The sequence below is a fragment of the Castanea sativa genome, chromosome 6, assembly GCF_040712315.1.
Source record: "Castanea sativa cultivar Marrone di Chiusa Pesio chromosome 6, ASM4071231v1".
Classification (NCBI taxonomy): Eukaryota; Viridiplantae; Streptophyta; class Magnoliopsida; order Fagales; family Fagaceae; genus Castanea; species Castanea sativa.
The window spans coordinates 3,573,814-3,587,518 of record NC_134018.1 but is presented as its reverse complement, the minus strand read 5'-3'; the positions used below and the strand labels follow the sequence as shown (position 1 = coordinate 3,587,518).

The following is a 13,705-nucleotide window of genomic DNA, read 5'->3' as shown; positions in this document are numbered from 1 at the left end:
AATTAATATGGGTATATATTTTGAAAATATAACAATTGAATTACATATTCTTTTTGTTTTTAAAACACAAGTCAAATTTCAAGTCAATACGATGTTATTTACTATTCGATTCATAAACTTAATTTTTATATATAATTTTATACTACAAAAACTCAAAATTTAAATATTTGATTGATGACATAATTATTGATCCTTTGATCTTATTGAAATTTTGTGAGCATGGATGATATAATAAAAAAATGTAATCCAATAGTGGATTTATCAAAATTTACATGTAATAAAAAAAAATATTAAGTAGAGTTGTATATTTTTAGTGTGTGTTTAGCTTTAAATTAAAAGAACCAGCTTATTTTTGTTATTATTTATGGACCTCATTGCACTTTTTAGTACTATTTATAGGTTCCACTGTTCTATTTCAGTTAACTTTTACCTTTATCTACAATACTTTCAGCAAAAAATTTTCAATTTCAGTAAAATAAGCAAATCTCAAATAGACTTTTAGTTTACAACTAAATTTGTTGCCAAATTTTACCAAAAATTTAATTAGGTTGGGACTAAAAAATTTTAGGGTGGCCACAATTTTTTTTAGGGTAAAAAAAATCATAAAGTTTCTAAATTTTATATTATAATAATTTTTTTCCTAGGTTAAGGTGGTTTTCTAATCACCTTGGCTTCAACGAGGAGCCGCCTCTTATTGATGGCACATTGTTTTGTATTTCTTATATAGTAATTCTAGTATTACTCAAATTAAATAAGCTAACTCACACCAAATGTGTTCTTTTTCTTTCTTTCTTTCTTTCTTTTTATTGGGAGGGGGGGAATTTTTAATGTCAAAAATCAATCGAGTATATTCAAGAGGCATGGCGACAAACTCTTGACATATTAATGATAATAGATGATAGCATGCAAAATATTAGGCCCCCAATTTGTCCTACGATCTGATAATGCAATGTCTAATCTCCATCAGTACTTTCTCATTTCATTTCTTGTTTTAGTCTTTTAGATATTAGACATGACATGATTGGTAGATGGGGTTAAGAGTAATTTTCCCACAGACATTACATAAGCATGTTAAGTTCATTTAACTGTAACCGACCCTTTGGTCTAACTAACACTATAATTTTAGTTTCAGCCAAAAAAAAAAAAAAAAAACTAATATTATAATTTTAGAGTTAACACCGCGCACCTTTGATGTGATGGTCACTCCACAAGTATAAATGCTTGTGGAGTGTGAGGGCAAAAGTCGAGGTTCAAGTTTCCAGAAGAGAGTTTCACACACATATAGTAAAATTCTATCTTATATTTAAAAAAAAAATTTAAGTTAAAAAAAAAAAAAAAAACCTTGACCAAGTCCTAAAATATTTAGTTCCTTAATTTGAACACATTTGACCACCCTGATGACTTGGCCAAACGTAGTTTTAAGAGTGTAAGTAAAAAATGGCATCTTTGGCCAACTTTTTTATTTGTCTTTTTTCTGAAGATATCTAAGTAAAGCTTCTATTTGCTGAGGGTTTGTAGTTGTATTGGTATGTCGTGGTATAGAAGCGAAAAGGTTCGAACTGCATGAGTAAAGTATACTGTAATTATCTTTATTAAAAAAAAGTAAAGCTTCTATTTTTATAATTGTATAAAATCATTATTTAATATATCAAATGCACTTGTGTTCACACGAGGCTCGATAACATAAACCTTGTAATATATTGTAGTTATTTTTTTTTTTAAAAATGTAAAGCTTCAATTTTTATATAAATGTATAAAATTATTTTTTAATATATTAAAAGCACTTGTGTTCGCACAATTCTTGATAACAAAAGCCTTGTAACATATTAAAATGGTTAAAAGGTAATTTTTTTTTCCTATTATATATTGATTTGGCATCAAATTTAGGCCTGACTACAAAGTTGTCATGTGTAGCACTTCTATCACCATGAAAATTGCTACCTAAATTTGACGTATGGTGCTTTGATGACTAAAATTTATAACGTTCATTTCAATGTATATACTACAAAACCTACTTGAAGACTGGTTTTCAGATTTTTTGGACACACACAGGCTGCTTAATAGTCAATACACCATTTTATGCTCTATAATACCAGATCTAACATTCATTAGTTTAAGTAATATGATACAATATACGAAACAAACTAAGCCTATATCTATGATTTGTTGGCATAATAGGCTAGACTAGTGAACTGCCAGAGAAACAAGATTCCTTTTTCCCCTAATGGCCAAGTTTAGCCACATGGTCTTATGGGTGACCATGTAAGACAATGAAGCACAAATGAGCCCAAATGACTCATACTTTACAATTTGATAAATGGAACCGTTCAATGGGTCAATGATCAATACATTAAAAAAGAAAAAAAAAAAAACAATTATTTTATTAATTAAGAAGCATATGTGCACATTATGGAATCTTTCATCAAACACTATAAGCCTGTGGCTTTTATTTTAAGATTGATCATTACAGTGTCCTGCAAACACTACCATATTTTTTTCCTTGGACAGTTGATAGTATCAAGGTGGGGCTCGAGTGCAACAGTGGTCCCAGGTGCATAAATATTGTACAGTGATGCATATTTGCTCTTCTTTCATTTCTTTAATAAGTAAGTAAAAAGATGCTATAGGATCCAAATGAAGCATCAAGCATCACTACATCAATATTCAACAGCTTTGCCAGTGGATCACAGGCTTAGGACATGGCTTTGTAACTTGTACAGGTTTGGAGACATTCTCCAAATGTGTTATTGCTATCTGCAAGGGGTGGCCATACTTGGAATAAGCCAAGCTGAGTAACAGTCTCAATATAAACAAGGAATGCTTTATCAGTGGGAATTCAGTGAAGATTACATCACAAACTGATTGCTTTGGAAATTTGGAGGGACTCAAAAAAAGAAAAAAGAAAAACTATTCTTTTTATTAAATTTCTCTGAGCTCTAGATGGCCCCCACCCATTGAGCCTAAAGTTTGAAGTTTGAGCTCAATCCCACCCAAAATAGGGTGGCTTTTGCAGGCCTAGGGTGTCGGCGGCCCATGAACTAGTCTAAATTAGGCGGACTAAAATGGACTTTCTTTTTCTTTATAATTTATAGATCCCAACCTAGCCAATAGACAAGTTTACCTTAAATTCCCTTCCATTACAGACACAATATATCAGCATGTGATTTGGACCTTGTTCACCTTCATGAAGAGCTATTGGCAACTCCAATTGGATTTTAAGGAACTCAAAATAAGTGCTACTACTAATAGCCCGACTTACTTATACCTCCACCTTTTCTGCTTCTTAAAAGGTGAACCCTATTATGACCATGCAAATTGTGAATTAGGTGTTACTCTGTCAAAAAAGATGGTAGTATGTGTCTTCCACATGAAGCAGTAGTGTTGTGCTACTCACCATTATGACAAGAAATAAGGGCTGATGGAGTCCACACTTATTAGATATATTCGGATCCTTTTTTTTTTTTTTTCCTTTTCACTGGTTATGATGAATAACCTGGGAAACAGCTAATATTACATTCAAAGTCTCATTGAAGCCTGTTATGCCAAAAGTTGAGCTAGACTGCTGCTGCTAACATGGTTATAACTGTCAAGCATATATTCAGGAAGGGTATTTAGCTCTTTTAAATAATAATAATAATAATCACTGCCATTATCTTAAGGATTTATTTTGAGTTTATGACAATAGAGTGCCTGAGAAATTAACTCAGATCATGTATTCGTTAAGATGGTTGTATATTTTCTGCCAAAAAGAGAAGTAAAGACCCACAAAAAGAAAGAGGGGGTAGGGGGGAAACAAAAATTATAAAGGTTCTATAAATTATAAGAAACTAGCTTCTTATATTATGATATGGATATGTAAACAACAGTAATCAACCATGCATAATATAATAAACCAGATCCTCTGCAGTCCTTTCAACTTCATTCCTATTAATTAGCATAAGAACAAAGAATCAAGAGAGCTCGGAAATCACACGTTCACACTTGCTTTCCAAAATCTTCACAGCTTCAGTAAATAGTACCTCAGGAGGTAATGCTCCCGTTGATTCAATGGTAACTGTAAAGGCAAGAGAGAACAAATAGAAAGAGAGTTGGAATTCAAACAGCTGGGATCGACATCAGTTTGTGTCTTAACATGATACTGTGTCAATGTGTGAGTGAGTATATGTACTGAAATTGAAGAAAATCTAGGTGAGCCTTCTTTGAAATTGACCTAAATCACTTAAATGTAAGCAGTTGCAAGCCAATGTTAATTTTTGATTAAAAGGTAACAAATAGGCTTCACAAGTACCTATACATGTATAGTTCAGATCCTTGCAATTCTCAGCAATGCATTGCAGAATTGTTCCATTTAAGAATGTTGTGTACAGGTTCCTTTGACTGAATCATGTATGAATCTTATACACCATTACGCATTAATGAAGGGTTTCACCCCCCCCCCCCCCCTTTTTCTTCCCATAAAGAATTCCCTTAGTGCTGTATCTTTTAGACAACTAAAACAAGGAGTAAAACAACATGGCTAGAACATTGTCAAATTAAGCTCTAAGAAGGAATCGGGAAGATTTCATTCTCAAGCCCCATGGCCTGCCAAGCATTTTTAGTTGTAGTAACCTTTTATTGAGGCAAAGTTCCAGACTTGGCCATAATTTCAATTGTTCCATCCTCACAACAAGATACGGGCAGTGCCTCATGATTTTGAGGGTTGATCAAACCCAGTGGGCTGTAAACGATAACTTCATTTGAGGTTGGATATTACTTTTCTTTTGCATTCTTTAAACAATCATGGAGTGAATAGGTGTTACTATACTAATATCCTCTGAATGTCCTGTCTTTACTAACACACCCACCCAACAGAATATGAATATGAACCGCCCATGACTTCACTCATCAGTCCATATTTATGCAGATGGAGATGCCAATTGACCCAAAGGTCATACGCAAAATGTGTTGCCTAGCTCTAATTATTTCACACACACCATATTACTTACATATGAAATGATCCTTAACACGACGTAGTGACACGCGTTTCTCCCATTCTTCCCCTCCTCTGATGCATTCTCTACACAATGTGCAAGCTCGTGGCCGGGCCACAGTTGACCTTTTTCTACCTGCTCAATAGACAAAATATCAATTGGGAAAGTGAGTTCTCCCAAAGAAAAAGGAAAATGTGATCACATATATAGCTTATTGATGAGCTGCCTACTATTGGGAAAAAAACCCTTTAAATTTTAGACACAAAATCCATTGTGTGGACAATCTAAAGAAAAGAACACTTCACCGTTGGCAATATCTTCAATGTCAAATACTCCAACTGGGCATTTTTTTTTAAGGGTTTCAGCATCCTCATCTTCGATCTCTTCCAATAGTACAACCTGCGCAAAGTAAACTTATAAAACATTTTTCTTCAAAAACATTTGCAGTGTTTAGATCCAGCTCTAAATAATATATCATCTCACCTCAGGAAGCATCCTATACCAAGCAGTGGCCACTGGCGACCACTTCGCATGTGTTTTACCAACACCTTTCACAGCTTGTGCTTCAAGTTCAATTTCCTACAAAAGATAAATGTGTCTACTCCAATAAAAAACAATTCATAGAACCATTTTTCAGAAAGACATCAACGCTAATTTGAATTGAGGGGGTATAAATGGAGCATGTTATCACATTGATGATAAGGAAAGCATTAATTGATTTAGAATAGTTTAGAAGCCTATTATAGTTGTAAGTAATCATTTAAAACAAGGAGTATTTTTTACAAAAGGTATGATCGTGAAAAATAAATTTATGACGCTCACTCCAAACAATGTAAAAAAAAAATAGTTTAACTCAAATATGGTTTTGTGAAGTTTTTCATGCCAGCAGTTAGATAGAAGAAAGTCATCCAGGAGTCAACAGTGCATCCAAGAAAGAAGCTTAGTGCAGTTGCTAGGAAAGTGATGACTTCAAAGAATAAAATTATAAATATCATCCAGATTGACATCTATGTGCCTATCACTCTAGGAAGAGACTCAACTTCTAGAAGCCATAGGCATATTTTGATTAAGTTCTCAAGAATGTCTAAGCCAGAATTGCTCCCTTATATTAGTCCAATTTGCCCAATGCACAGTGTCCTCTACAGTTACTTGGGTCCCATAACCCCCTTTTTTTAATAACTGGGAGGTTACAACCACACCCATAGATCCTAGTGCCACGACCTAAGCCTTCATCCTATTTGAGCTAGAGTTCATTGGCCCAAAGACCTTCTAGTTCTCCCAAAGGTAGGGTTGTAAATGAACCAAGCTAATTTTGGACAACTTGGACTCAACTCAGGAAAAAAGCTTGTTTATGCTAGTTTATTCAACAAATAAGACAAGCGGAAGCCCAACTTTAGACTCAACTACTGAACAAACCGAGCTCAAACATAATAATGTGCATGTGAACAAGTTTGTGAGTATGAGGCTCAATTTAAGTACATATAATATTATATGTTCATGTGTATACATGTATAAATATATACTGATATAGACTTGAAATTAAATTGTGGAAGTTAGTAAATTAGTTTATAGTATATCAACTTATTTTATGTAATGTAATGTAATGATTATATAAATTGTTTATTCTGTAGTAAAATTATTTAATTTTTAACAATACAAGATTAGTGAATCTAAAGTTTAGAAGTTCATTAATTATCGGCATAGATTTGTGAAGGGATAAAAAAAACTTTAGTTGCAGGATTTATTATATATGGGAAAAAAAATAAGTTAATCAATGTGAACAAATTTGAGCTTGTTCAATAAGAAAATGAACAAAATTTGAACACGCAATCTAGTTTGGCGATGAGCTACTTATCAAAAAGTTTGGCGATGAGCTCAAACTTAGCTCTTGTTCAAAATATAATTAAATGAAAAATTCTAAATTTTTAATGTTAAGCTCAGCTCAGCTCATTAAAGCCCTTCCAAAAGTAAGCATATGAATGTATTTTGATAGTGAAAGCAGGGATGCTTTCCTTTTTCTAAAAACTACCATGATCTCAATATTCAGAGGCTGAACTCATTTTTATGTGATATGACCCTCCATTGCCCCTCTTAGTTATCCACTCTTTTTTTTTTGATAGGTAAGAAAGTAATATTACTAATAGAAAAGAATAAAAGGTACACAGAGCACACGGTAGTGAACAAAGAACAACATAGCAACAAAAAAGAAATAAAGGAATCAAAATCCTATTCTAAGAGACAAAAGAAAATCAATAATAGTAGAACAATCTAAAAGACCCCAACATTGAGACTAATCGAATAGAGTCCGCTGGCACAAATCTAACAATTGGGCCATTGATTTCTCGATATCCTCAAAAGAATGCCTATTATGTTCAATCCAAATAGTCCACATCAAACAGCCTGGTACCAAATTCCAAATATCAGAATTATATTTCCCAAGCCAATGGTGCCAACAACAAAGTAAGTTTGCAACCAAACCTGGCATGACCCACTCTCCTTTATGCTAATAGGCCACTGCCATCTCATAACTAGTCAAGGCGCACCTTCACCAAATAAGCTACCATCCACAACTATGTTAAGGATAAATTTTTCTTTGGTAATTACTGTATTCAAAAGCATATTATAATCCAATCTAAACCATCAATCACGTGATTTTGATTGACTTCCAGTAAGGCTTTTGTCAATGAATATTATGAGATAACAGTAAATATAATATATAAACTAATGTATATATCACTAAGAATCAAGACATACCCAAGCTCTACCAGTAATGGCCAAAAACAACCAAAAGGAGAAGGAAAAGAAAAGAAAGAGCGGGAAAAAGAAGAGAGGGGGGGGGGGGGGGATTACCTGACCAGGGCCAAGTCTAGCGATATTAATATCATCAAGTGGCTCCTTGAATCCAATTTTAATGTTGGAAAATTCCGGGAGAGAATCTTGGCTGCAAGTAAATGAAGTATATGTTTTTGATTTTGAGGTTGAATTGGAATTTGAATCCTCTGATTCTAAATAAAACTCGCTTCCTTTAGGCAGCCATTTCAAATCCTTGGCTTTTACTGCAACGATCATTGCCATCATCATCATCAAAAACAACCACCAATGGTCAAATAGAAAGAGAATTAATTAAGATTTGAGAATAAAGCTATAAATATCAACCATAAAGCACAAGAACTATACCTGTGATACGAGGGGGAACTTTCTTTTCGTCTTTTATTTTTTTAGATTGGCCTTTTTCTTCTTTTGAGTCCTTTGCACATTGAACATGGAGCTTGAAAACAATGGTATTCCTTTCATTTGGTGCATTGCTTTCTAGGGTTAAAAAAGAATAAGAAACATTCACTCAGTTCCCTAAAAATGCAGGGGAAAACGTGTGATATTGTCTCTTACCTCAAAAATTGAACCAAATCACATTTCTGAATCTAACCTGCATATTCAAAAAGCCTTGGGTCAACGCTGATTGGAATGAGACCCAACCTGTGGGCAAGCACCTCGTCTTGGATTAGTGATGTGTTGTTTGCAATAAAAACTTTTTCAATAGCCATAGTTGGAACCTGCATGCATAACATCCAAAATGAATTCACCATTACCATTAACACTACATTGCCAGCTATAATATGTGTTGTTTAAATAGTAAGATATACAGACACATGCAGTGGGTTTTGAACCCATGTAACAGATACAAAGAAGCAGGAAGCCAAGAATTACCATATATATATATATATATATATATATATATATACACATACAATAGAATTGCGTCTGCTCCATAATAATTACTCTTTATTATCAAGCCAAGGCACCGATTGATTTTTGGTGTAGAAAGGGTTTTGAACTCCAGATTTCTTGTTCAAGAACAAAAGACTTTATCAATTGAATTAATTGGACCATATTTAAAATTTTAGCGCTAAAGTTAAAAATAATTTTAGAAGTGCCCAAAAATAACCCAACTCATGATCAAGCAAGGAAATTACTCAACATTGAGTTATACCATAATAAATTTGTAAAGCACCTTAAATTACATTTCTTTTGCATTAACTAGTTTTTGGAGTCCAGAAAAATAATCCTGATAATTCTCCCATAAAAGCACCAATATCCACAATATCCTCCAACTTTTCCAAGCGTGTATGAGATTGCATCCAATAAAGAGGCATCGGTGGCCTCTTCTCTTGAACGGTTGGGGATAGAGGAGCGGAGAAGCTGAGATGTTCACTTTACTCGAAGACCAAATGATTGGGAAATGGGTGGCGTGGATGATTTTCTTCGTACCTTGGGCTCTAATCTTCCTCCTACTGAGAACGGAAATCATATGCGATGGAAGTTGTCAAAGAATGGGGACTTTGATATTCGTTCGTTTTACAATAAGTTGAGAAGCCCCTTGCCCATTATGTTTCCTTGGAAAAGGTGTTTGGAAGGTTAAGGCTCCTTGGCATGTTTCCTTCTTTGTGTGGACTGCTGTATGGGATAGGATTTTTACAGGTGATAATTTGGATTTTGTCAACTGATGTATCATGTGCCGCAGTAATGGGGAGACGGTGGATCATTTGTTACTACATTGTGGAAAGGCTTATCGGCTGTGGAGTTTGGTGTTTCGATCTTTTAGGTTTTCTTGGGTCTTGCCTGGTTCGGTTGCGGATACTCTATTCGATTGGTGGAATTGGCCTGGAAAGCATTTGTCTAGCATTTGGAATTTAGCTCCATTATGCTTGATGTGATGTCTTTGGAGGGAGCAAAATAGGAGGACATTCGAGGACATAGAAAGTTTGGATGACCAGCTATTGGCCTCTTTCAGTGGCACTCTATTTGACTGGTATAGGGTTTGAAGACTCACCTCTAGTGATTCTCTCCCTATGTTCGTTAGCTCTCTCCTGTGTACTTAGTTTCTTTTTCTTTTTTAACTTTTTACTCTTTCTTTTCCCTTTGAATTTTTCTCTCTGCCTTATGTTTTTCTGTATAAGGTAGTGTTCTTGAATATATATCTTGATAACCTATCAAAAAAAATAAAAGCTATGTAATAGAGGTCATCAAGATACTCTATCTTAAAGATGCCCAGAAATCATGTTGCAACTGGAAGGATATTTAAGACATGGATCCACAAGGCATGGGAATGGGAATGAGTACATGATTGCCACATATGAGGAAGGTGGCACAATGGGGTAGGTTTCAATTTAAAAACAATGACAACCTTGTCTCAGTTCAAACTTCAAGTTCTCTATTACTAATAGAAGACAAACACTATCTTCTTCTCTTCTTCTTTTTTGGTAGAATTGATTTATTAAAAAAAAGCACACTTTATGCTCACGATGATGAACACAAAGAGCCAAAAAATTACAAAGCAAAACTAAGAGAATTGTGACACTCTAAAACAGAGGTACAATGAGTAAAATCCCAAACCCAAGACCACTCAAACAAGGTGCAAATTAAAGAGAATTTCAACTGATCAATGGATCTCTCCATATTCTGAAAAGTGCGAGGGTTTTGCTCCTTCCACACTAGCCACATCTAACAAGATGGCACTAAATTCCAAACTGCCGCGGAGTTTCCAAATCAATAACAAGATGCTAAAATGTTAGGTCTCCTTATATAAATATGAGAGAGAGAGAGAGAGAGAGAGGAGGCAAATACTACAATGTTGCAAATCTTTCTGTCATAGATCCCTTCAAGTGGCATTAAAAGTGCTTATAAGATATTTAAGAAGCAAGCTTTTTTAAAGCCTTTTCCCTTTCTCTCTCATTCTTCTCGAGATCAACTCGGCAGAATACGTAAACAGATAAATTGTAAAAGGAGTTCTGCTAGACACAGGTAAATGTTTAGTGATACCAATCTGACTAAAACAGACAGAACAATAAATATTGCAACCAATCTTCTTTAAAAACATAGAACTACAACTATAGTACTAATCAATGCAAAGAAGTATTAACAAATCATTGAGTATGATGCATAGAACCATGCATATTTGAGTATTTTAGAATGCCAATATGATAGAATCATGGATTAACATCACACCTCAGCAATCAGGATTCTCCGAAATGCATTTGCAAGTGCTGGATCAATACCAATCATATCAAACTCCATGTCCATGCCATCATCTGAGAATCGAATCACTTCAACTCTAAAGTTGTTGCGGAATTGGTCCAACCGGAAGCTATTATCGAGTCCTACAGACGCAAAAGCACCAGAGTATTGTATAGAGTCTGTCTGCACACACCAAGATTACAGGGTGTAAGAAACTAAGCAAAAAGACAGACAGAGGGAGAGAGAGCAACAATAAAATCCACCAAATCCAAAACCTTGGTTATAGTTACAAATAAAAACTAGAAAAATGGAAAGGGATAAAATTTCCAGTTTGCTGTTTACACCACTCGTTTCAAAGAAGAAACACAAGTAAGCTTACAGTTGAATTAGGCTGGCAGAGGAAAATTTTTTGTTTTTTAAATTCAAACTTTGGGAGAAAAAAAAAAGAATTTCAATCCAAAGTTCCATTTTACATAAATAACCAAGCCTATAGTTGAATTACAATGGGCCGATGAATAAAGTCACATTCTTTCACTGCCAAGCAATCTCAAAAACATGAATGTTTTATACAAATTATTACAAAAAATTAGTATGCGGTCTTATCATGCTTAGCTAGCTTCAGCTACACAAATGCATATACAGTTGAACTATGGTGGGGAAAGGGATTAATTAATGTTCCTTCACTCTCATATCATCTTAAAAAAAATGAAACTTCAATCCAAATTATTACAAAAAAAAAATTAGTACACACTGTCTTAGCTGCGACTACACATAAAAGTACATGTACCAACACATTCCTTTACTAAGCACACATACACATATACATAAGCATGTACTGTTACAGGAAATTAAACAAGAGCTCCAATCTCACAAAAAATATATATATTCACAAAACAAACAAAGCCCTTGTAGTAGACTTTATGGGCATGCCAAATTTAACACTAAAAAATGGAAACCCAATAACACAAACAAAAAAAATAGGCAAAAACAAATAATGGGTATTGATGAAAATTGAAAATTTAAGAATGAAGTAAATAGAATGATAAAAAAAAAGGGGGGGTTTTGAAGTGTGGGAAATACATGGGTGGGAGCATCAATGTTGGCGAAGACACGGGTTCTTTGTAGCTCAACGTGAGGTGGGACATTCCTAGGCACATCAGGAAGACTCATAATGAAGTCTATTCCACCACCTTTTGATTCTTGCTTTTGTTCTTCAGACCCAGACTCTGACTCTGACATGGATTCTGCTTCAGTTTCTTCTTCTTCTGTTTCTGTTTCTGACATTCTTTGGTCTTTCTTGGCCATGTTTTGATGGAGGAGTTCTCTTTCTCTGTGTGTGTGTATGTGTGTGTGTGTATGTGTGTGTGTGTCTTTGTGTTTCTGTGGGTGCTTTGTTTTTGTTGTTATTACAGTTATCTTATGAGGTTGAGAGAGAGGAGTTTAGGGTTTTAGGGTTTAACAAAGGGAGAGAGGTGACGTGTGGTCACTGATTGGGAAGCACTGGTTTTGTATTAGGACAAATCCCAAATCCTTTGTTTTGTTGTTGTTGCCTTTTTTTTTAAAAAAAAATTCACTCAAATTCTCCATTTTTTTAAAAAGTAAAATACTATTTTGATCCTTAAAAATATATTATTAATTAATTATTTTAAGTCTTAACCTAAAATTTTGATAGAATTCTTCTTTAAATAAATTATTTATTTTAATAAAGAATTAAGAATACAGGTAGTGTTTAAGTTGTGTTAAAATATAAAATTATGAGTTTTGATTTATAACCAAAATTACTATAAAAAATTAACATTTATTTTAAATTACTTTTTAAAATTTTGGTAATTATAATTTTAGTTGAAATATGTGAATTTGATTTCATGGGATTAGAAAAATACATAGAAACTGCAGCTTTTAATCCAATTGTTCAAAAAGACAAAAATACTGCATAATAAAAAATTAAAAAAAACACACACACACACACTAATTTGACTTGATGTTTCTAGATCTTCACTCTTCAGGTTATGTTACATTTTTTATTTTGTAGTTCAAAATTAACGTAATTCACTTTTATTTTATATTAGACTAAAGGCTGGATTAACATTTAAATGTTCAAATTTGATTATTTTATTTTATTTCATATTTGACAAAAAAAAAAAAATCAATTTCCTTCATATCAACCAAAAAAAAATAGTAGTTAATATCTGCCGCTATTCCCATCCAATAATAATAATAATAATAAGTTGTGTATTAAAGACAAAATAAAAAATGAGTAATTACTTTTTTTTTATTTTTAGAATACTAAATATTTTTAACACACACACAGGAAGAGGGGAGAGGTCTTAAAGAAACTTACAGTGATGTATATCTAAAAAGACCCAATTCTTGAATATACAACATAGGTTTTAAACCTCTTTAACTCACACTCATTTTTTAATGTGTGATTAACCCACTATTTTTTTTTTTAGAATACTAAATATTTTTAACACACACACGGGGAGAGGAGAGAAAATCTTAAAGAAACTTACAGTTGTGTATATCTAAAAGAGTCTAATTCTTGAATATATAGCACAGGCTTTAAACCTTAGTAATTACCCATAATTCATAAGAACTAGTATTCAAAACATTTAATAGGATTTATAAATCAACTTAAAATTAGAAATTAAATAGGTTATCCACTTCGCATAATCATGATTTCTAAAACTCAACTTTGATTATGTAATATATAATGTGATCGA

At 33.4% G+C, this 13,705-nt stretch overlaps 1 protein-coding gene across 1 annotated transcript; it reads right to left on the bottom strand.

Moving 5' to 3' along the window:
- Positions 1-3,817: 3,817 nt before the first annotated feature.
- Positions 3,818-12,467, bottom strand: LOC142639267 (uncharacterized). The gene is made up of 9 exons (XM_075813434.1): positions 12,063-12,467; positions 10,974-11,165; positions 8,395-8,521; positions 8,148-8,279; positions 7,821-8,026; positions 5,454-5,549; positions 5,276-5,369; positions 4,986-5,105; positions 3,818-4,054 (listed from the first exon to the last, which is right to left on the bottom strand). The coding sequence occupies exons 1-9, from the start codon at positions 12,285-12,287 to the stop codon at positions 3,951-3,953; spliced, it is 1,296 nt and encodes a 431-aa protein (XP_075669549.1). The 5' UTR covers positions 12,288-12,467; the 3' UTR covers positions 3,818-3,950.
- Positions 12,468-13,705: the final 1,238 nt, after the last annotated feature.

Coding starts and splice junctions, on each gene's coding strand:
- LOC142639267 (XM_075813434.1), bottom strand. CDS start 12,287: ATGGCCAAGAAAGACCAAAGAATGTCAGAAACAGAAACAGAAGAAGAA. Junction 8,522..10,973: donor GGAGAATCCTGATTGCTGAG/GTGTGATGTTAA, acceptor TTATGCATGCAG/GTTCCAACTATGGCTATTGA. Junction 5,550..7,820: donor CTAGACTTGGCCCTGGTCAG/GTAATCCCCCCC, acceptor TATCTTTTGTAG/GAAATTGAACTTGAAGCACA.